This window comes from Kogia breviceps, chromosome 13 (genome assembly GCF_026419965.1).
Source record: "Kogia breviceps isolate mKogBre1 chromosome 13, mKogBre1 haplotype 1, whole genome shotgun sequence".
In the NCBI taxonomy this organism is placed as follows: Eukaryota; Metazoa; Chordata; class Mammalia; order Artiodactyla; family Physeteridae; genus Kogia; species Kogia breviceps.
The window spans coordinates 10,999,806-11,023,993 of record NC_081322.1 but is presented as its reverse complement, the minus strand read 5'-3'; the positions used below and the strand labels follow the sequence as shown (position 1 = coordinate 11,023,993).

Below are 24,188 nucleotides of genomic sequence, written 5' to 3'. Positions count from 1 at the left end.
AAAAAATGCTTCTGAAGAACCTAGGGGCAGGACAGGAATAAAGACACAGACGTGGAGAATGGACTTGAGGACACGGGGAGGGGGAAGGGTAAGCTGGGACGAAGTGAGAGAGTGGCATGGACATACATACACTACCAAACATAAAATAGATAGCTAGTGGGAAGCAGCCGCATAGCACAGGGAGATCAGCTCGGTGCTTTGTGACCACCTAGAGGGGTGGGATAGGGAGGGAGGGAGGGAGACGCAAGAGGGAGGGGACATGGGAATATATGTATATGTATAGTTGATTCACTTCGTTATAAAGCGGAAACCAACACACCATTGTAAAGCAATTATACTCCAACAAAGATGTTAAAAATGTTTTTTACCTTAGTTATTACAGCTATGTCACTTTCATCCCTTCTTTTAATTATGAAACACTGTGATTTGAAGCTATTATTAGGGAGACTAGTAAGCAAACCAGTCCCCTTTTTTTCTTTATTTCATCAATCATTCTAAAGCTTCAGTGCTCTTTGAGAAGCCTAACATCTCTGCGCTTCTACTGAGTTTTAAATATAGTTGTCTCATCCTTAGAGGCAAGTAAAACTCACATAATATGGGATCTCACTGCATTCTTAACAAGATTTGTTACTTTTTAAAAGCTTTGCAATTTACAAAAGTTAGGCAGAAGCTACTGTGAAAGTGTAATTTCTCATGTGGCGTGTGGTTAATTCTACGCCGCATGTACCAGTACATGACAAGTGATGAGGCTTTACATTAAAGCTTTTCATTAGGATCTTTCGTCTTATCTGAAAACTTTAATTACCTCAGTTCCATGAGTTCTGGTGTGCACCAGAGCTAATCAGCGGTGCTTCTCCTTGGAGGTTTTGAAAATTTTACTGCTATCCGTGTTGTGTGTCTGGAACTGGAACATTTTGTTCTTGGATAGATAGATATTAATTTGTATTTTAAGTGGCATCTTTAAAGAAAGGAAAAATCTTAAAATACAAATAAATACATGTGAAAAGATAAAGCACACAGTGATGTGAACATTTTTCTGGACTTCTGTAGTGCTTGCTGTCTGTTAGTTTTCAGGATTGGGCAAGTGAAGGGTGCCGTGCTGAATGTTTTGTGACCAAAGGCGTGGGGGGGTATTCTGGGGTATTTCGTTGTTTGTTGTTTGTACTAAATCTCAAATCAGCCACCTAAACTTGCGTTGTCGTTGGTATATTCCTTACCTTGATTTGCTGAAAATATTACTGTTCTATTTCTTTTTGGGGGGAGGAGTTGTATTATTGATCTCTGTCAGTAATAAGCCCTTTTGTCTCAGATGGCACCTAGATGCTGGAAAGTGAAGATAAGTATTCCCTGATCTTCAAACGTATTGGCTCTTTTGTTGCTGCTTCTCACTTGCTCATCTGTTTAAAGTTGACTATAGGTGTCTAAGCCCTGACTCAGCAGTTTTCTTTTTCCTCCTCTGCTGTGGGCTGTGTGTTTAAAGGAGCTGCCTGTCGGAGCAGGGCGATTGATAATAAGAGCCGAGGGTTAAACAGTAGCCACTCTGCCCCCCTCTGCTCTTAGGTCTTTCCGCACATGAGCATGTTTAATCCTGCGAGGTGAGTCTTGGTGTTATCGCCATTTTAAAGGTGAGGAAGCTGACACCAAGTTATACAAAAATAAAAGCTAACTTCATTCATTGAATGCTTACTGTTTTTTAGGTACTGTGCTGAGGGCTTTATCTATATTATCCCCCAAATTGTCAACAACTTGGTAAGATATGGAGTATTATTGTCGTTTTCACTCTTGGTACCAGAAATGAGGGTGTGCATTGGAGACCATCTTCTTTGAGAATTAGTGCTATAGTCAGCATATAATGCAAAATTATTGTCAAATTTCCCTTGAAAATCCCTTACATTGTCTACAGTGGCAGTTTGCAGACACAGAGACCCTCTGTAAATCCACCTGGGCTGTTCCTGGCCAACTAGAGTTGGAATAGAATTCAAGCATCAGTGACTACAGGCCCATGAGCCAACTCCTGTTTTTGTAAATAAAGTTTTATTAGAACATATCCATACCCATCCATTTATCAGTTTTCTATGGCTACTTTGGAGCTACAAATGCAGAAGTGAGTAGTTGCAACATAGACCAACTGACCCACAGAACCTAAAATATTTACTATATGGCCCTTTAAGAAAAAGTTTGCTGACCCCGGGAATAAATCAGCATTTCTTTAGGTGAATTAACAGTGAAGAATTGGCTTGCTTTTGGGACATTTTACAAAAATACATGAGGACCATGTGATACATTCTTGGCCTAAGAGGCCGTGTAGGGCCTGAGAGCATCCAGGGATGTGGCATGTTCCCTGAATCACAGTTCTTCTCAGGTGACTCCACTGAGCTTTAAAAGTTCACTTTGTGATGTGCTTTGTTTTTTAAAAAGCAATGTTTTATGTTAATAATGAGGAATATCCTAGTACGTTGTCCTGTCTTGATGCTTTAATTTTTTTATGTCCTTGAAAAACAGATCAACTTTCATCTCAGAAGTTTTTAAAATTACTTACTGCTTAGATAATTTCTGACAGGTTTTTTTTAAAAAAAAATCATAAACAGTTACCAGACTCAGCTATATTTGAATTATTTATTTAAAATACACTAAGTATAAATTAAGATTTCACAGATATCTGTCATTTCTGAAAATTCACACAACATATCATTTCATCAGATGTTAGTATTGTTTTTCACTTCAAAAGATTGTATACTTAAAATGTTTGCCTTTTTCAAATTCAGTATTTATAAAACCATCATAGTTTTCAATATTTTAGTTTCACAGTGGTGGTTAAATTATTTTATATACTTTATTTTTAATCTTAATGATTAGTTTCCTAAAACTAAATTTTGGTTATAACAATCTTTCCTTTGTCATGAACATTTCATAAATGAGAGTATTAAAATCTTTCCAAGCTTTAATATGTAGTATACTTGAGGGACTTCCCTGGTGGTCCAGTGGCTAAGACCCCATGCTCCCAATGCAGGGGACGCGGGTTCGATCTCTGGTCCGGGAACTAGATCCCACATGCATGCCACAACTAAGAGTGCACATGCTGCACCTAAGATCCTGCATGCTGCAACTAAGACCCAGCGCAGCCAAAATAAATAAATAAATAAATATTTTTAAAAAATGTAGTACACTTTAAACAATATCCAAAATAGACTGTTGTTTTATCATTAAGGAGAAAAATATCAGTGTTGTTCACCTCCCAGATATTTAAACATAAAAATTATACTTTAAGAATTTAGGGGCTTCCCTGGTGGCGCAGTGGTTGAGAATCTGCCTGCCAATGCAGGGGACATGGGTTCGAGCCCTGGTCTGGGAAGATCCCACATGCCATGGAGCAACTAGGCCCATGAGCCACAACTACTGAGCCTGCGCGTCTGGAGCCTGTGCTCTGCAACAAGAGAGGCCGTAATAATGAGAGGCCAGCGCACTGCGATGAAGAGTGGTCCCCGCTTGCCACAACTAGAGAAAACTCTTGCACAGAAACGAAGACCCAACACAGTAAAAATAAATAAATAAATTAAAAAAAAGAATTTAGATTTCCAAAATTTTCTTAGTTAAGAAATAATTATATGCATATTATATGTAATATTTATATCTAGAAATAAATATAATTACTGTTTTAAAAATAGTATACAATTTTTAAAGAGAGTAAACATATTTCCTATCATCTAGAGTGGAAATGACATCAGTCTAAGTAAATTCTATTTTCTCTTCCCAGTTGTGGTGGTAAATAGTTGTCTCTGCAGTGAAAGTTGCTCAGTATGCAACATTTCACACACCTCATCCAAAGGGCCTGTTTTTTTTTTTTGCGGTATGCGGGCCTCTCACTGCTGTGGCCTCTCCCGTTGCGGAGCACAGGCTCCGGACGCGCAGGCACAGCGGCCATGGCTCACGGGCCCAGCCGCTCCGCGGCACGTGGGATCTTCCCGGACCGGGGCACGAACCCGTGTCCCCTTCATCGGCAGGCGGATTCTCAACCACGGCGCCACCAGGGAAACCCTGAAGGGCCTGTTTTTTTGATTGTTTCATTTTTTCCTGTTAGAAAAATAGAATAATGTAATATTGAACATGGATTTACAGTCATGTGCGAACTTAACATTTAGCTTATTTACATGTGAAATAGCTGGAATAAATAACATTCTTGCATTTTATGAAAATCTTGGGGTGTTTTGGTAATTTCTTGGTACTGGATGCCAAAATGTTCACATAGCTAAATAAATAATCAGCCTCTGACAGCTCTGGGGCCTTTCACTTGAAAGGGTCTCCAAGGCTACCTTGAAAATAAAAGGCACTCTCCACATTTGACCTTCTTCTCTAGATTTGAAAGCATTTATTATCATTAGCAGTAATAAATGATTCACAAATGAACCTGTGATGACCAGTAACATTCTGAAAAATGTGGAAGTCAGACATTCTGGTTTCAAATCATCACAACTCTTCCTTCCTTGTACTGTAGAATCCCAGAGAACTTCTTAAACTTTCTTTGCTTGGTTTTAGTTGTAAAATGGCACCTACCTCGTAGTTTACGAGGACAAAAGGAGATAAAGTACCTTTCACATACTCAGTTTATAAAAATCCATCTTTAAAAACAGCTTTCAATTATTCAGCTTACTTAATAAATTGAACGTTTAGATTTTCTATCTTACTTGCCCTCTCTGGCCCCCTTGGAGTGCTTTCTTTTAATACCCACTGTCTAGTGGTCTGTCAACTCTTTCTATTACGTATGGCCTCAACTGTCAATTTAAAGAGCTTTTATTAATTTCTAATAAGGAGCTTTTGACTGAAAATGTATTGTTTTACTGCTTCAGGTAACTTTTCTTTGAACAGGATGTCTTAACCTGGGGATCCACAGAGAGACTGTATTTCAGTGTAATTCATTTCCTTTGTAATTCTACGTATTTTATTTTATGCATTTATTTTTTTAAGGTTTTTTTTAAAGTGCATTCTTTTTTTAAAAAAATTTATATTTTGGCTGCATTGGGTCTTCGTTGCTGTGTGTGAGCTTTCTCTAGTTGTGGCGAGCGGGGGCTACTCTTCGTTGTGGTGTGTGGGCTTCTCATTGTGGTGACTTCTCTTGTTGCGGAGCATGGGCTCTAGGCATGCTGGCTTCAGTAGTTGCAGCACATGGGCTCAGTAGTTGTGGCTCGCGGGCTCCAGAGCACAGGCTCAGTAGTTGTGGCTCACGGGCTTAGTTGCTCCGTGGCATGTGGGATCTTCCTGGACCAGGGCTTAAACCCGTGTCCCCTTCATTGGCAGGCAGAATCTTAACCACTGCACCACCAAGGAAGTCCCTTTTTTTAAGGCTTTTTTTTTGTTTTTATTAAGTCAGTGCCCAATTTATACTATTTTATGCATTTAAAAGAACTATCTCCACAGGCTTTACTTGACTATCAAAGAGGTTCATGGTACTAAAAAATTAAAAAGTTAAGAATCCCTGATGGAAGAAGTCCCATTTTAGTAGAATATGATAAAGCCATGGTTGTTGGACTGCTAAGAGAAGTCATCTCTGTAAAATAACTCAGGGCTATTGGATCCCACCAGAAATGACTCACCTATCAACAGGTAGAGCTGGTCCCCCCAACTTCAGAAAATTGAATAGTTCTCACTTTGGTTTTAGCTTCTTGACTTCTCCATTTCTAGAAGCTTTGCAGGAAAAAAAATAGCCACTGTTCTTCTAATATACAGAGAATCATCTCTGATACAATCAGAGACAGCCATGTATGGTGGAAGGGACATAAGTACTGAAATCACAATTGTTTAATCTTTCCAAGTTGCTGATTCTTCATCTATGATGTGGAAATTATAATATGCACATTACTGTGTTGAGGAAGGATTAAAGGAAAAAACTATGGACAGGGACTTCCCTGGTGGCGCAGTGGTTAAGAGTCCGCCTGCCAATGCAGGGGACACGGGTTTGAGCCCTGGTCCGGGAAGATCCCACATGCCGCAGAGCAGTTAAGCCCGTGCACCACAGCTACTGAAGCCCACGCACCTAGAGCCCGTGCTCCACAATGAAGAGAAGCCCCCACTCGCTGCAACTAGAGAAAGCCCTCACGCAGCAACGAAGACCCAGCACAGCCAAAAACAAAAAAATAAAAAAAAACTATGGACAGCTCACAGCACACAGTGTCTGGTACGCCGTGGTTACTGCATGGGCGTTAGTTTCTTTACTTACAGTGAGAATCCAAAATGAACATTAAGTGAATTTAGAGCTGAGTCAGGGTGTAGAGGGTTGTGGAGTGTGGTGGAATTGAGAAACGTGGTTACTTTTCTTTTCAGAATCAGGTTGAGTGGGGAAAATTTCCTGAAAGAGATAGACTCTTTGGCAGAAAGAAAAGTAGGTTGCAGAATTTAGTTGCAGAAATAGTGTGTGAGTAAAATACAGACTGGAGAGTAGGAAAATTGAATTTAAAGTCCAGGCTTTGTGGAGACGAATGAATAAAGGGGAGTGTACATGTCACTGAACTCATGCTTTTCCTTAAGTTGTCTGTTTTCAGAGCAGTGGAATTTTTCATCAGAGATAAATATGAAAAGAAGAAATACTATGATAAAAATGCTATCGCTATTACAAATGTAAGTAAAATCTTCATCTCTATTGCCAATTGATGCTTGTTGAGTAGATCTGGAACTTTTAACATATGATATAGCTCTGTTTATTTATGGTAAAAAAGTGCTAGTTACATACTTAAAAAATTTGAATGTTGGAAGTTTTTCTCACATAATGTTAATGAGCTTTCACAAAGCAGAACCCTTGATTCAGAAAGGAGCATATTCTATGTAAGAGTCTAATAACTGCTTAAATGGCATTTAATTAAGTTAACTTTATGAAATTTGCAAAAAGATAAAGTCACTAATTGAAAAATGGAGGAGAGAAAATTATTTTTACTAGATTCAGGAAATGAACGAAAAAGGAAAATCTGTCTTCTTTTAAGGGCTTTGGTGTATCTGTCCAGATATAAGTTTATTAAAACATAGCATTTTAATTGGTTATTATCAAGTATTATCAAGTAATAGTTGAGACCTTACTGAAGTGATCAAATATGTTATATCACTGATCCTTTTTAAGTTTTTCTTTTCTGATTAAATTTTCCTATCCCAGTTAAATGCTGTTTAAGGCGAATTATCTTTATTGCTGCAGTCATTTTTTAAGTCTTTGATTCCTGGATTAATAATAAAGCTATAAGCCAGTTAATTGTGTGGCTAAGTCATCTGTCAGGCAATTTAGAGACAATAATTTCCTTTCATTTTGCATATAAGCTGGTTTTCCTTTTCAGTCCATATGGAGAAGCAGTATACTAAAAAATTCAACCAAATACTAACGAAGTAAGGATATTGTAATATATGGTCTCTGACCATTAAAAAAAATCTTTTAAAACAATGTTTAAAGTATGATTAATGTATATTTTGGAGCAAAGGTACCCTTGATAGAGTTTAGGCTGCATTTACGGTGGGTGTAGGAGAGGAAATCAATCTCTTGAAAGATTAGTAAAAATTGACAATATTGAGGGTGATGAAATTAAGTTTACTTACAGCATTGTGGAGGAAAAAGGACAAACTTTAAAGCATAAGTAATATATTTTCATATGAAATTTTAAGAAATCATTTTAAAATACAGGTTGTGTAAACCAGGGGTGGGAATTTTGGTGGCCATCTTAGAATTCTCCTGCCACTGGGATGCAGAATGAGTCTGCCCTCCCCGGTATTCCTTAACGAATGAGTGATAGGGGACATTTGAAAAACTGAGTACAGAAATCGTCCCGTCTGTCCGCCCTCACTCCCCGTACGTAGTGGTGCAACACACAGCTGGCAACACTGATCAGGTGAGTTCTTAGGAGATCTAGCAGGTGTCGAGCGGATGAGGTGGAGCTCTGCCATATTGTTTGCCCTTTTCCAGCAGCAGCTTTTTTCTCTGTTCCCCTCTCCCCCTCACCCTTCCTCTTCTCCCCTCTCCCCCGCCTCTTCTTTCCCTCCCCCCACCCTCTCCCTTCCCCTATCACGTACTTCCATCCTCATGTGATTCATTTGCTATTATAATCATCAAAAAGAAAATCTGTTGCACCAGGAAAATGTATAGGTAACCGTAACTATTTAATCCTTACCCCCGACTGGCTCAGTTTTGTCTTGGAAAAACAGCTAATAGTTGTTGGGAGTTGGTAGCTTTAAAATGAGCACTCACTTGTTCTTGTTTCAGTTTATCTTACATATTTCTTGCCTCCTTTGCCACTTCTTATCCCTCACAAGTAACCTCTTGAATCAGTTTGAGTACATGCTTGAGTTTGCATCACACAAAGGTTTTAATTCTCCAGTCTGAATTTCACAGGAAATTACTATTCCAATCAGTTGCCATATAATTGAGTATCATATAAAAGTTTAAAAACAGGAAAACTTTCACTATTTTTGTTTTATATGTGTGTATGTATATATGTATATACACACATATATGTATAAAGACTAGTATTTAGTACAACAGAAGTAAAATTAAATCCATTATTTCAACTTAGAAATTGTGGAAACAATGTTTCTGTACTGTATTATAATAAAAGAGCTAGCACTAGTAATTTCATTAAGCTCTGTTTACAGTTAACTGGTGATTATATAATTCATTAAGATAAATGAGGAATAATTTTAAGACAGTGTGAATTGCAATACACTTTAAGATGTCCTTCCTGATATAGGGATGAGAAACTTAGACGATGAATGATCAGGTGGTGATTTAAGATTACCCTGAAATAGCAGATTCAAGTTGGGCTTTTGTTGTTGTTAGTTCTTTTTGTTACAATTTTAGTTTCCTCTTCTGTGGTATAGGGGTGATCATGGTATCTACTTTTGATAGTATTCTTATGGGACTTAAATAAGGTAGGGCCTGCTGTGTTCCTGTTGAGTGCCTGGCACATGAGTGCTTAATAAATAGAAGCTACTGGGAGGGACACCTTGGCGGGGAGGGAGGAAGGGGCAGGAGCAAAGGAGTCCAAGCGCAGGGGTGGGGTGAGGGTTAGAAATGGGGACACGCAGACGCAACCGTGAGGCTGTATCTCATTGGCACAATTGACTTGAGTTCTGTTGGATTAATACTGCCACATTTTAGTCAGCCCTTTTAAAATTATGGGCTGCCAGGCGACGGATGTGGCAATTAAAGGACTTCTATTTGAAATTTCTCCAGAATTCTGCATTTCTTAGTGACTTATCCAATGATTTTATTTATTTTTTAATTTTTTTAACATCTTTATTGGAGTATAACTGTTCTACAATAGTGTGTTAGTTTTTCCTTTACAACAAAGTGAATCAGTTATACATATACATATGTTCCCATATCTCTTCCCTCTTGCATCACCCTCTCTCCCACTCTCCGTATCCCACCCCTCTAGGTGGTCACAAAGCACCGAGCTGATCTCCCTGTGCTATAGGGCTGCTTCCCACTAGCTATCTATTTTACATTTGGTAGTGTATATATGTCCATGCCACTCTCTCACTTCGTCCCAGCTTACCCTTCCCCCTCCCCATATCCTCAAGTCCATGCTCTAGTAGGTCTGTGTTTTATTCCCATCTTACCACTAATCTCTTCATGACATTTTTTTTTTCTTAGAGTCCATATATATGTGTTAGCATACGGTATTTGTTTTTCTCCTTCTGACTTATTCACTCTGTATGACAGACTCCAGGTCTATCCACCTCATTGCAAATAACTCAGTTTCATTTCTTTTTATGGCTGAGTAATATTCCATTGTATGTATGTGCCACATCTTCTTTATCCATTCATCTGTCGATGGACACTTAGGTTGCTTCCATGTCCTGGCTATCGTAAATAGAACTGCAATGAACATTTTGGTACATGACTCTTTTTGAATTATGGTTTTCTCAGGGTATATGCCCAGTAGTGGGATTGCTGGGTCGTATGGTAGTTCTATTTTTAGTTTTTTAAGGAACCCCCATACTGTTCTCCATAGTGGCTGTATCAATTTACATTCCCACCAGCAGTGCAAGAGGGCTCCCTTTTCTCCACACCATCTCCAGCATTTATTGTTTCGAGAGTTTTTGATGATGGCCAGTCTGACCGGTGTGAGATGATATCTCATTGTAGTTTTGATTTGCATTTCTCTAATGATGTTGAGCATTCTTTGATGTGTTTGTTGGCAATCTGTATATCTTCTTTGGAGAAATGTCTATTTAGTTCTTCTGCCCATTTTTGGATTGGGTTGTTTTTTTGTTATTGAGCTGCATGAGTTGCTTATAAATTTTGGATATTAATCCTTTGTCAGTTACTTCATTTGCAAATGTTTTCTCCCATTCTGAGGGTTGTCTCCCATTCTGAGGTTGTCTGGTTTATGGTATCCTTTGCTGTGCAAAAGCTTTTAAGTTTCATTAGGTGCCGTTTGTTTATTTTTGTTTTTATTTCCATTTCTCTAGGAGATGGGTCAAAAAGGATCTTGCTGTGATTTATGTCATAGAGTGTTATGCTTATGTTTTCCTCTAAGAGTTTGATAGTGTCTGGCCTTACATTTAGGTCTTTAACCCATTTTGAGTTTATTTTTGTGTGCGGTGTTAGGGATTGTTCTAATTTCATACTTCTACAGGTAGCTGTCCAGTTTTCCCAGCACCACTTATTGAAGAGGCTGTCTTTTCTCCACTGTATATCCTTCCCTCCTTTATCAAAGATAAGGTGACCATATGTGTGTGGGTTTCTCTCTGGGCTTTCTATCCTGTTCCATTGATCTATGTTTCTGTTTTTGTGCCAGTACCATACTGTCTTGATTACTGTAGCCTTGTAGTATAGTCTGAAGTCAGGGAGCCTAATTCCTCCAGCTCCATTTTTCGCTCTCAAGATTGCTTTGCACAGGGAGATCACCTCTGTGCTTTGTGACCACCTAGAGGGGTGGGATAGGGAGGGTGGGAGAGAGGGTGACGCAAGAGGGAAGAGATATGGGAACATATGTATATGTATAACTGATTCACTTTGTTGTAAAGGAAAAACTAACACACTATTGTAAAACAGTTATACTCTAATAAAGATGTTAAAATAAAAATGATTGCTTTGGCTATTCGGGGTCTTTTGTGTTTCCATACAAATTGTGAAATTTTTTATTCTAGTTCTGTAAAAAATGCCAGTGATAATTTGATAGGGATTGCATTGAATCTGTAGATTGCTTTGGGTAGTAGAGTCATTTTCACAATGTTGATTCTTCCAATCCAAGAACATGGTATATTTCTCCACCTATTTGTATCATCTTTAATTTCTTTCATCAGTGTCTTATAGTTTTCTGCATACAAGTCTTTTGTCTCCTTAGGTAGGTTTATTCCTAGATATTTTATTCTTCTTGTTGCAGTGGTAAATGGGAGTGTTTTCTTAATTTCACTCTCAGATTTTTCATCATTAGTGTATAAGAATGCCAGAGATTTCTGTGCATTAATTTTGTATGCTGCTACTCTACCAAATTCATTGATTAGCTCTAGTAGTTTTCTGGTAGCATCCTTAGGATTCTCTGTGTATAGTATCATGTCATCTGCAAACAGTGACAGCTTTACTTCTTCTTTCCAATTTGGATTCCTTTTATTTCTTTTTTTTTCTCTGATTGCTGTGGCTAGAACTTCCAAAACTATGTTGAATAAGAGTGGTGAGAGTGGGCAACGTTGTCTTGTTCCTGATCTTAGTGGAAATGGTTTCAGTTTTTCACCATTGAGAACGATGCTGGCTGTGGGTTTGTCATATATGGCCTTTATTATGTTGAGGGAAGTTCCCTGTATGCCTACTTTCTGCAGGGTTTTTATCATAAATGGGTGTTGAATTTTGTCAAAAGCTTTCTCTGCATCTATTGAGATGATCATATGGCTTTTCTCCTTCAGTTTTGTTGATATGGTGTATCACGTTGATTGATTTGCGTATATTGAAGAATACTTGCATTCCTGGAATAAACACCACTTGATCATGGTGTATGATCCTTTTAATGCGCTGTTGGATTCTGTTTGCTAATATTTTGTTGAGGATTTTTGCATCTATGTTCATCAGTGATATTGGCCTGTAGTTTTCTTTCTTTGTGACGTCTTTGTCTGGTTTTGGTATCAGGGTGATGGTGGCCTCATAGAATGAGTTTGGGAGTGTTCCTCCCTCTGCTATCTTTTGGAAGAGTTTGAGAAGGATAGCTGTTAGCTCTTCTCTAAATGTTTGATAGAATTTGCCTGTGAAGCCATCTGGTCCTAGGCTTTTGTTTGTTGGAAGATTTTTAATCACAGTTTCAATTTCAGTGCTTGTGATTGGTCTGTTCATATTTTCTATTTCTTCCTGGTTCAGTCTCGGCAGGTTGTGCATTTCTAAGAATTTGTCCATTTCTTCCAGGTTGTCCATTTTCTTGGCATGCAGTTGCTTGTAGTAATCTCTGATAATCTTTTTTATTTCTGCAGTGTCAGTTGTTACATCTCCTTTTTCATTTCTAATTCTATTGATTTGAGTCTTCTCCCTTTTATTCTTGATGAGTCTGGCTAATGGTTTATCAATTTTATTTATCTTCTCAAAGAACCAGCTTTTAGTTTTATTGATCTTTGCTATCGTTTCCTTCATTTATTTCTGATCTGATCTTTATGATTTCTTTCCTTCTGCTAAATTTGGGGGTTTTTTGTTCTTCTTTCTCTAATTGTTTTAAGTGCAAAGTTAGGTTTTTTATTCGTGATGTTTCCTGTTTCTTAAGGTATGATTGTATTGCTATAAACTTGCCTCTTAGAACTGCTTTTGCTGTATCCCATAGGTTTTGGGTCGTCGTGTCTCCATTGTCATTTGTTTTTAAGTATTTTTTGATTTCCTCTTTGATTTCTTCAGTGATCACTTTGTTATTAAGTAGTGTATTGTTTAGCCTCCATGTGTTTGTATTTTTTACAGATCTTTTCCTGTAATTGATATCTAGTCTCATAACGTTGTGGTCGGAAAAGATACTTGATACGATTTCAGTTTTCTTAAATTTGCCAAGGCTAGATTTGTGACCCAATATATGATCGATCCTGGAGAATGTTGCATGAGCACTTGAGAAAAATGTGTATTCTGTTGTTTTTGGATGGAATGTCCTATAAATATCAATTAAGTCCATCTTGTATAATGTATCATTTAAAGCTTGTGTTTCCTTATTTATTTTCATTTTGGATGATCTGTCCATTGGTGAAAGTGGGGTGATAAAGTCCCCTACTATAATTGTGTTACTGTCGATTTCCCCTTTTATGGCTGTTAGTATTTGCCTTATGTATTGAGGTGCTCGTATGTTGGGTGCATAAATATTTACAATTGTTATATCTTCTTCATGGATCGATCCCTTGATCATTATGTAGTGTCCTTCTTTGTCTCTTGTAATAGTTTTTATTTTAAAGTCTATTATGTCTGATATGAGAATTGCTACTCCAGCTTTCTTCTGATTTCCATTTGCATGGAATATCTTTTTCCATCCCCTTACTTTCAGTCTGTATGTGTCCCTAGGTCTGAAGTGGGTCTCTTGTAGACAGCATATATATGGGTCTTGTTTTTGTATCCATTCAGCCAGTCTGTGTCTTTTGGTGGGAGCATTTAATCCATTTACATTTAAGGTAATTATCGATACGTATGTTCCTATTACCATTTACTTAATTGTTTTGGGTTGTTCTTGTAGGTCTTTTCCTTCTCTTGTGTTTCTTGCCTAGAGAAGTTCCTTTAGGCTTTGTTGTAGAGCTGGTTTGGTGGTGCTGAACTCTCTCAGCTTTTGCTTGTCTGTAAAGGTTTTAATTTTTTCATCAAATCTGAATGAGATCCTTGCTAGGTAGAGTAATCTTGGTTGTAGGGTTTTTTCCTTCATCACTTTAAATATGTCCTGCCACTCCCTTCTGGCTTGTAGAGTTTCTGCTGAAAGATCAAATGTTAACCTTATGGGGATTCCCTTGTGTGTTATTTGTTGTTTTTCCCTTGCTGCTTTTAATATGTTTTCTTTGTATTTAATTTTTGACAGTTTGATTATTATGTGTCTTGGTGTGTTTATCCTTGGGTTTATCTTGTATGGGACTCTCTGTGCTTCCTGGACTTGATTGACTATTTCCTTTCCTATATTAGGGAAGTTTTCAACTATAATCTCTTCAAATATTTTCTCAGTCCCTTTCTTTTTCTCTTCTTCTGGGACTCCTATAATTCGAATGTTGGTGTGTTTAATGTTGTCCCAGAGGTCTCTGAGACTGTCCTCAATTCTTTTCATTCTTTTTTCTTTTTTTTTTCTTTTTTTTTTTTTTTTGCGGTATGCGGGCCTCTCACTGTTGTGGCCTCTCCCGTTGCGGAGCACAGGCTCCGGACACGCAGGCCTAGCGGCCATGGCTCACGGGCTTAGTTGTTCCGCGGCATGTGGGATCTTCCCGGACCAGGGCACGAACCCGTGTCTCCTGCATCGGCAGGCGGATTCTCAACCACTGCGCCACCAGGGAAGCCCTCATTCTTTTTTCTTTCTTCTGCTCTGCAGTAGTTATTTCCACTGCTTTATCTTCCAGGTCACTTATCCGTCCTTCTGCCTCAGTTATTCTGCTATTGATCCCATCTAGAGTATTTTTCATTTCATTTATTGTGTTGCTCATCGTTGCTTGCTTCCTCTTTATTTCTTCTAGGTCCTTGTTAACTGTTTCTTGCAATTTGTCTATTCTATTTCCAAGATTTTGAATCCTCTTTACTATGATTATTCTGAATTCTTTTTCAGGTAGACTGCCTATTTCCTCTTCATTTGTTAGGTCTGGTGTGTTTTTATCTTGCTCCTTCATCTGTTGTGTGTTTTTCTGTCTTCTCATTTCGCTTATCTTACTGTTTGGGGTCTCCTTTTTGCAGGCTGCAGGTTCGTAGTTCCCGTTGTTTTTGGTGGCTGTCCCCAGTGGCTAAGGTTGGTTCAGTGGGTTGAGTAGGTTCCCTGGTTGGGGGGACTAGTGCCTCAGTTCTGGTGGATGAGGCTGGATCTTGTCTTTCTGTTTGGCAGGTCCACGTCTGGTGTTGTTTTGGGGGATGTTGGTAGCCTTATTACAATTTTAGGCAGCCTCTCTGCTAATGGATGGGGCTGTAGACGTGTCTTGCTCTTTGTTGGGGATAGGGTATCCAGCACTGTTCGGTGCTGGTCCTTGAGTGAAGCTGGGTCTTGGTGTTGAGATGGAGGTCTCTGGGAGATTTTCGCCATTTGATATATTTTTTTTTTTTTTTTTTTTTTTTGTGGTACGCGGGCCTCTCACTGTTGTGGCCTCTCCCATTGCGGAGCGCAGGCTCTGCGGCCATGGCTCACGGGCCCAGCCGCTCTGCGGCATGTGGGATCTTCCCGGACCGGGGCACGAACCCGTGTCCCCTGCATCGGTCGCCGTTTGATATTGTGTGGAACTGGGAGGCCTTTTGTGGACCAGTGTCCTGAGGTTGTTTCTCCCACCTCAGAGACACAGCCCTTGTGCCTGACTGGGGCGCCAAGAGCCTTTAATCCACACGGCTCAAAAAATTTGTATTACAAAAAACAAAAACGGGTCGGTCTAACCCTAGGACAAATGGTGAAAGCAAAGCTATACAGACAAAATCTCACACAGCAGCACACACATACACACTCACAAAAAGAAAAAAGGGGAAGATAATAGTATATCTTGCTCCCAAAGTCCACCTCCTCAACTTGGAATGAGTCGTTGTCTATTCAGGTTTTCCCCAGATGCAGGGCACTTCAAGTTGGTTGTGAAGCTTTAATCTGCTGCTTCTGAGGCTGCTGGGAGAGACCTCCCCCTTTCCTCTTTGTTCGCACAGCTCCTGGGGTTCAGCTTTGGACTTGGTCCCGCCTCTGCGTGTAGGTTGTCCGAGGGCGTCTGCCCTTCGCTCAGACAGGACGGGGTTAAAGGAGCAGCTGATTCGCGGGCTCTGGCTCACTCAGGCCAGGGGGAGGGAGGGGCATGGATGCGGGCCGAGCCCGCGGCGGCAGAGGCCGGCGTGATACTGCACCGGCCCGAGGCGTGCCGCGCGCTCTCCCGGGGAAGCTGTACCTGGATCCCGGGACCCTGGCAGTGGTGGGCTGCACAGGCTCCTGGGAGGGCCGGTGTGGAGAGTGACCTGTGCTCGCACACAGGCCTCTTGGTGGCGGCAGCAGCAACCCTAGCGTCCCATACCTGTCTCTACTGTCCGTGTCAACAGCTGCGGCTCATGCCCGTTTCTGGAGCTCCTTTACGCAGTGCTCTTAATCCCCTCTCCTCGCGCCCGAGGAAGCAAAGAGGGAAGAAAAGGTCTCTTGCCTCTTCGGCAGCTCCAGACTTCAACCGGACTCCCTCCCGGCCAGCGGTGGCGCACCAACCCCCTTCAGGCTGTGTTCACGCTGCCAACCCCAGTCCTCTCTCTGGGATCCGACTGAAGCCAGAGCCTCAGCTCCCGGCCCCGCCCAGCTGGCGAGTGCTGGTCGGCACCGATCCTCTGCGGGAATCTCTCCGCTTTGCCCTCCGCACCCTGTGGCTGCGCTCTCCTCCGCGGCTCCGAAGCTTCCACCCAGCCACCCACAGTCTCCGCCCGCGAAGGGGCTTCTAGTGTGTGGAAACCTTTCCTCCTTCACGGCTCCCTCCCACTGGTGCAGGTCCCGTCCCCATTCTTTGTCTCTGTTTATACTTTTTTCTTTTGCCCTACCCAGGTACGTGGGGACTTTCTTGCCTTTTGGGAGGTCTGAGGTCTTCTGCCAGCGTTCGGTGGGTGTTCTATAGGAGAAGTTCCACATGTAGATGTATTTCTGATGTCTCTGTGAGGAGGAAGGAGATCTCCGCATCTTACTCTTCTGCCATCTTGAAGCTCCTCTCCAATGATTTTAAAGTTAGCATATTAAAATTCAGGCTTCTTCTACATATCTGGTGGCTATGGTTACTTAGTTAAGCTTGTCAAAAAGTCTTTTAACTCCTACTGATGAGTTTAATTGATGGTTTCTTTTGTATGCTTTAGTTCAGTAAATGTATTTTCAGCTCTTGTACCTAACACATACCATGGAAGGTAATTTACTTTGGAAATTATATTTTTTAAATGATTTCTCAACTCCTGAAAAAGTTAAGCTTCACAGCATATTGAAAGGTCATGAGACAGCCCATTTGAGAACTGCTGTGATAAAATCTTCACTTGGAAAATATATTCAAGAATTTCCAAAATGGGTTTGAAGTTATGCAATTAATCCATAAGGTATTTTTCAGCATTTTGGAGCACCAGGTTTTTATTATCACATTATTCTGTCAAAAAGGGTGAGAGAGTAAAAAGAAAACATCATCAAGAAAATAATGTGATCTTTTCTTGAAAAGATAGATGAGCATTTTGCCTTACTACCTTCAAATAATCATACTGGTATTTTTAGAATATTTGATACTTTTTCACCTTATCCTGGGACGTGGTAGTTGGAAACCTATTTTACCAGATCAGTTTTCGTTTTGCAATAGGTGCGTTTGTACATTTGGATTGCTCTGGGAGTTTCTTCGGTGGTGGCCTAGAGAAGAACCTCTGGTCTTAAGAGTAATTGAAGGGAGGATGTTAGCTCCTCTTCCCGAAGGAGATCTTTACTGGGTTCCCACCGCGTGTTCTTTCATGGCTGGGGGTGGGGGAGAGAAGGGTGGGGGATAGAGGGACAGTCAAGCATGACGACTGCCTTTTCCAGCGTCACCAATTCCCCGCGCCGTTTTCAAGGTCAAAGTCTTGTCCCCTCTATCTATAAAAGTACTGGAATCCAGTGAAATGGAATTATCATCTAGTTACAAAATAAATTCTGAATTTGACAGTGAGTGTATTGGGTTGGCCAAAAAGTGCGTTCAGTTTTTAAGTAAAAATAAAAGACACATTTTTCATTTTCACCAAGAACTTTATTGAACAATATATTCACCCTTTTGTTCCACTACCTTCTGCCATTTTTCAGGCAACTTCATAATTTCATGTTCCCAAAACTTTTTATCTTTTTGAGCAAAGGACTGTTCCAGTGGCCTCTCACAGTCTTCCAAGGGAATTGATTTTTTCCATTAAGAGAATTTTGTAGAGAACAAAATAAATGGAAATCTGAAGGTTCATTGTCTGATGAATACGGTGGATGAATCAGAACTTCCTAGCCAAGCTGTAACAGTTTTTGCCTGGTCATCAAAGAAACATGTGGTCTTGTGTTATCCTGGTGGAAGATTATGCGTTTTCTGTTGACTAATTCTGGATGCTTTTCATCGAGTGCTGCTTTCAGTTGGTCTCGTTGGGAGCCATTGGAATTAACCTTTTGATTTTCCGGAAGGAGCTCATAATAGAGGACTCCCTTCCAATCCCACCATATACACAGCATCACCTTCTTTGGATGAAGGCCAGCCTTTGATGTGCTTGGCGGTGGTTCATTTCCCTTGCCCCACACTCTCTTCCGTTCCACATGATTGTACAGTATCCACTTTTTATCGCCCATCACAATTTGTTTAATAAATGGAACATTTTCATTACGTTTCAGTAGGGAATGGCATGCTTAAATATGGTCAAGAAGCTTTCCTTCCATTAACTTACGTGGAACCCAAGCATCAAAGTGATGAACGTAACCAAGCTGGTGCACGTGATTTTCAGCGCTTGATTTGGATATTTGGAGTATGTCCGTTGTCTCCCGCGTGGTGTAATGTCGGTTGCTCACAATTAATGTCTCCATTTGATCGCTGTCAACTTCAACTGGTCAACCCGACCGTGGAGCATCGTCCAGCGAGAAATCTCCAGCATGAAACTTCACAAACCACTTTGACACGTTGGATCAGTCATAGCACCTTCTCCATACACTGCACAGATCTTTTTTGTGTTTCAGTTGCGTTTTCACCTTTCTTGAAATAATAAAGCATAATGTGCCGAAAATGATGCTTTTTTCTTCCATCTTCAACATTAAAATAGTTACGCAGAAATTCACCTATTTTGATGTTTTTTTAAACGCACACTGATGTGACAGCTGTCACAGAACAGTCTAACAAAATTGTTTTGAATGAAGTTAAAGACAACTAAGTGCTACAAGAGCCATCTTGCAGAAAAAACTGAATGAATCTTTTGGCCAACCCAATAGATAACTTAGATGAGATTTCAGAGTAGTGTGTGAGCAAGCGAGTGCACTTTCAGAGGACAGTGAGAACTGCTGACGTGGAGCCCCCTTTTGCTTGTGCCTCTGAGATGCTCTCATCCTCCTGTTTCCTTTCCGTCAATTAAAAAGAAATTTATTGAGACCTGTTGAATGTCACCTGCTGGAGGTGGTGAACAGAATAGAAACAACGTCTGTCTCAGAGAACTTCAGATGAACAAAGAATACCGACAAGGAGTCGCCTCTGTACTGGACATCACGTGATCACGTCTGCCAGTGGGAAGTGTTGTAGGAGACTGGAGGATGAAGGGACACTTCCTGGAGGAGGCCGTGTCAGGACGGGTGGGACCTGCTGGGAGCATGGATGCTTCCAGCAGAGGAAGCGGCAGGAGCAGAGACCCTTGGAGGCTGGGGCGGGGACTGGGGCGCTGGCACCAGAGGAGCCGCGTGTGGCTAGATGCCTGGTCGCAGGTCAGGGAAGGAGGGGGCAGGCAGAGGGCCTGTGGTCTAGTTAGGGCTTTAGACTCTGGCCTTGTATAATGTGTGTGAACTGTTCAAGCCTCCTGGGTAGGGCTAGGTGGTGATCACCTTTGCATCTGCTTTCGTCGCAGTTTGCAGAAGAGCAAGACTTGGGCAAGGAGACCCGTGAGGAGTGCTAATCCAGGTGCTGGAGGACGGTGGGTTCCTGCTGGTGGTTAGTGCAGGCGTGGTGGGCAGCACTTTGGAGAGATTTGGAAGGAGCGCACGAGCGCCTGGTTCTTCTTGCCTCTGCGTTTTTTTCTTTCCTCCTCCCACCTGCCTTTTGCTTCTCCCCCATCTCTCTGTTCTGTCGTGTGTCTTGCTTCCAGCCGAAGCAGGACGTGTAGACTCTAGTTCTTCATTCCTTGCTCGCATGATGGAGCTTACCGTGCTCATCGACTTTTAAAAAAATCAGTGTTACTGAGGTAGGATTTACATACAATAAAAGGCAGACAGTTTAAGTTATCGTTCAATGCGTTTTGGAAAATAAATACTCTATGTAACCACGACCACAGTTGATTGGCATGTAGACCCTTTCCTTCTCTCCAGAAGGTTGCTTTGTGCCCCTGGCCTCCCACCCCTGGCCCAGGTAGCTGCTGATCTGCTCTTTATCACGGTAGATGGTACTTGACTGCTGGAGCTTCATATGAATGGTATCATACCCTGTTTACTCTTTGGTGTCTGGGTTCTTTCAGCATGCTTCTGAAATTCACCCCCGATTTCATGTGTACTATTAGACCATCCCTTTTTTATTGGCTGATAGTAGTGTGATTTATGGGTACGCCAGTCTGTTCACATTCACCTGTGGATTTGTCCATTGACTTTTCAGATGTGTTTCCTACCGAACAAGCATCTCTGTTTTTTCCTAGCTGGAACGTAGTATTAATGCTTTTTTAGTTTTGCATTAAAATGTTTTGTTAAATGACTGATATTTATTGAATAGCTCTGTGTTGCTCCTTCTGAATTTTAAAAGTGGCCAAATCAGTTTATCATCCTCTGGAAAGGAGAACAAGCACTTTTACGTGAGTTATGTTGAATTAGTGACTCTCGACGTATTAAGTGTCCCTATTCCTCTCTTACATTTTTATGTTCAGCTTTTACATGAATTTGGGCAAAAAAGGTCTTTATGATACAGGTTATTAAACAGTGTGCCAGGGGAAAACGCCCCTAAGGATTATGGGCTTGGGTGGTGAGTCAAGAATTGCAGCTGTAACTAACTCAGCAACAAGCAGATTTGAATGAGGACTTGTCATCTCACACTGTTATTTTGACATTGCATGATAACCTTTCTATAATCGCACCTTTTATTTTTAAAGATTCCTCGTAGGCACTGTTGGTATGATAGGGCAATATAGAGATGTCAGTTTTACGGCTCCAAAGATCTACTATGTATTTTGTAAATGTATTTCAGTTTTATTTTGGCAGTAAAGAGGGCAGGAAGATAACGCTTACATTAAAGTAAACTACGCATGTAGGAATTGGGTAGGAAGATGTGTGGAAAGGCTTTTAGATGAAATTGTCTCCATGTATAAGTTGCCTCTGCTGCATATGTAACTGTCTCATAGTGCTTTGGGGTAATTCCGCCAGTGCGGCCCTGGAGATGGTGTCTGTGCGCACGGAGCTTAAAGAAGGAAGTGTAGGAGTGGCTTCACGATAAGTCTTGTCTGCTGCTCAGCTGTTATGCTCCATTAATCCACTCTTTCTTCTCCCATCCTTCTTTCTGTTTTCTTGAACAGTTGATCAAAACTTGAGTTGACTTTTACTGTTTCAGCTCTGTGTTATTTTCCATTCTTGAAGCAGTTGCGGTCAGTAAGAACGAGAACTCCCTCGTGCTCTCTGGCCACTTGGAATGGTGTGTCTTCACGCTTCAGAGCCTGAGCACTTCGGCAGTAACGCTGATGGAAGGAGGACCGCCAGAGACGCTTAATTGTTTTTCACATACTTTGCGGGGGGATGATCTTGTCTGAGTGCATTTTATATTTTATGTCATAGTGAAATCCATTTTAAATCATATGCTCTTGTATAGTAAATACTTTTACTTATAGAAATTCCACACGGAAATATTTAGAAAGCAAGACTTTTTTCTTGATGCATTATTTTCATTTAACATACTTCTGGGTGCTTCTGTATCTCTGAAATACACGAGTGTGTGTTTCTTTCCTGTGCCTATAATTCTGATTATCTTCTTTTTGTTTTTTTCTCCTGACCTTCCATCTGCATTCCACAGATTTCCTCCTCTGATGCTCCTCTTCAGCCTTTGGTATCCTCTCCTTCTCTACAAGCTGCTGTTGAGAAGAACAAATTGGAGGTATGGTAGTGTTTTAGCTAACCTCATTCCATAGCGCTTGGTGGTAAATGTGCCATCGTTTGGGATGTGCTGTAATAGTTGTTTATGTTTTGAATGGTCTCCAGTATTAAAAATGTTAAATACAACAAGAACACTTTTCTATGCCACAGGTAGGATCACAGGGTTTTAATCGGCGTTTAATTTCAGAATGACTATTTTATTGTTACCATAGATATATCTCAACATTTAATAAGCAATTAGTTTTTTGTTGTTTCCATTACCACCTTACGCTTAAAGGAGCTTTTCTATAGTTGCTCTTGAATTCTTTGATTTATTAGGAAGATTTTTGGTTAAAAATGTTTTCTTTCTATGATTCTGTTATTATAAGCACTCGAAGAAAGTTAATGTCAAGTTTCTCTCTTTAAACAATAGCATCCATCACATGGATAAAATGTAGGTGTGTGGAATCATCCGCGATAATTGCTGGAGTGTGTGGGGTGGGGTGGTTGGGGTGCGCGGTACCACCAGTGTGGATTTTTAAAGTCGTCCCTACCGGTATTTGAAGGTTTTAATTTTTTTGACTGTTTATCTTTTTGTTGTTTTCATCCTGACCTTAGTGAATTAGTTTGAGACATCCTTTCAACTCACCTGTTTCTGTGTCTCCTCCTTGATAAATGGTGTGCTTGATGTGGGGGATACAAAGGTAAACAAGGTGTGTCTCCCTGCCCTGCAGCAGCTTCCATCTAACAGAGGAAAAAGAGGACTTTACAGGGGTTCCTAGCGCGGCAGAACGTGTGCTGTGACTGCCGTACGCCCACGGCGCTGCTCGGAGCGCAGCAGGCGTCCTTCTGGTGCGCCTTACGCTTTTCATAAACGTTAGTTGTGAGGACTAGGACACGGTGCAGGCAGAGAAAGCATCCTGTGGAGGAAAGCCTGTGGCCAGAGCAGGGTGATTGGGGATTTGCGGGGAGAAAGGCGTGGCTGGGACACGCGTGGGACGGGGAGAGAAGTGGAGAGGAGTCTTTCTGTGAACCTGCTGGCGCGTTTGGCCTCTGTCTTGAAGGCCCTGGCACTTTAATGAGTGTCATGGGAGGAAGGAGCATCCCGATCGGCTCCTCAGGCCATAGCGCTCTGCTTCACTGTCTCTGGAGAGCCAGCTTCGCGCTGATGGGTGTGGAAAGGCCTGAGGACCTCTCGCGCTGGTCCACGAATAAATGGTGGGAGGGATGCTAAAGTGGAGACAGAGGGAGTGAAAGGGAAGAGCGCAGCTGTCAGAGATTTCGAGAAGGTCGAGTCTGTGGAGTTTGTGACGAGTGGGCTGTGGAGGTGCTTTGGGAGCCTTGATGACTCCCGGCTTCAGGCCTGAGCACCTCAGTGGATGGCGGCGCTGTCCAGTGAGAAGGGATCCAAGCTGAGGAGGAGGAGCAGGTGTGAGGAGAGAACAGGGAGGGGGCGGGATTAAAAGTTGGGTATGTTGAGTGTGAGGTGACGGTGGGACATCTGGGTGTCTGGTCGGGGGTTGGATGTACAGGTCTGTAGGCCAGAGGAGAGATCCGGGTCGGAGAAGTGGGGAGGGGGGCGGCAGCCCGGGGAGAGCCATGAGAGTGGAAAGCTGGGTACACTGAAGAGTTAGCAGAGCAAGGGGAGGTCCCCAGGAGACAGTGGGGGACAGTTTGGAGCAAGAAGGACATGGTGGCAGGTGAACAGGCGTTAGTGGCCAGAGTATTGCAGGGGTCAGCAGGCAGGCCCAGAGAAGAAGCACCGCAGGAGGGCGGAGGTGGCCGCGAGGAGGTGGAAGGGTGGCAGCGACACCTGGTTCAGAGGGTGGAAACCCTCAGTTTCCATGTCTGTGCTGTGTGGTGCCTGCCACCAGGTCCTAGGAAGCAGGGGTCTGATCCAACCGAGCATTAATCATCGTGCCTGATAGCGTTTAGACGCTGGGGCGCCCCACAGGACAGGCCGCTAGAATGTCTCTTCGTGCTTTCTTTTTCTTACCCTTTTAAAATTTCTATTTTTATGTATGTTTTATAATGTGTATACTATAGTGCTATATGTGCTTTATAAATACATACATACATGTGGTAGAGTATATATGCTCCCAACTTTTTAAGATATGAGTGCATAAAAAATTTTAGAGACCGTATCTTTAATTAAATCACTCAAGTGTAGTTTGATTATAATGGACCCAAGATGTACTTCTCCCTGTCTTGTAGGACGTGAACATTTATTCCAGTTTTCTTTTTCAAGAGGTCTCCTGTTTCACTATATCATTTGGATATATAGTAACCAAGTTTCAGGAACTACTGTTTTACAATACCAAA

At 41.4% G+C, this 24,188-nt stretch overlaps 1 protein-coding gene across 8 annotated transcripts in view; it reads left to right on the top strand.

Moving 5' to 3' along the window:
• Positions 1 to 24,188, top strand: part of SMAP1 (small ArfGAP 1) — a 220,853-nt gene that overhangs the window by 148,882 nt on the left and 47,783 nt on the right. For 5 of the 8 annotated variants that reach the window (XM_067011371.1, XM_067011368.1, XM_067011369.1 and 2 more), the window contains 2 exons: positions 6,534 to 6,609; positions 21,808 to 21,888. In XM_067011371.1, the coding sequence (XP_066867472.1) occupies positions 6,534 to 6,609; positions 21,808 to 21,888 (157 nt within the window). The remainder of the gene's footprint in view (positions 1 to 6,533; positions 6,610 to 21,807; positions 21,889 to 24,188) is intronic. The other 3 variants (XM_067011370.1, XM_059083834.2, XM_059083835.2) reach the window with 1 other exon arrangement.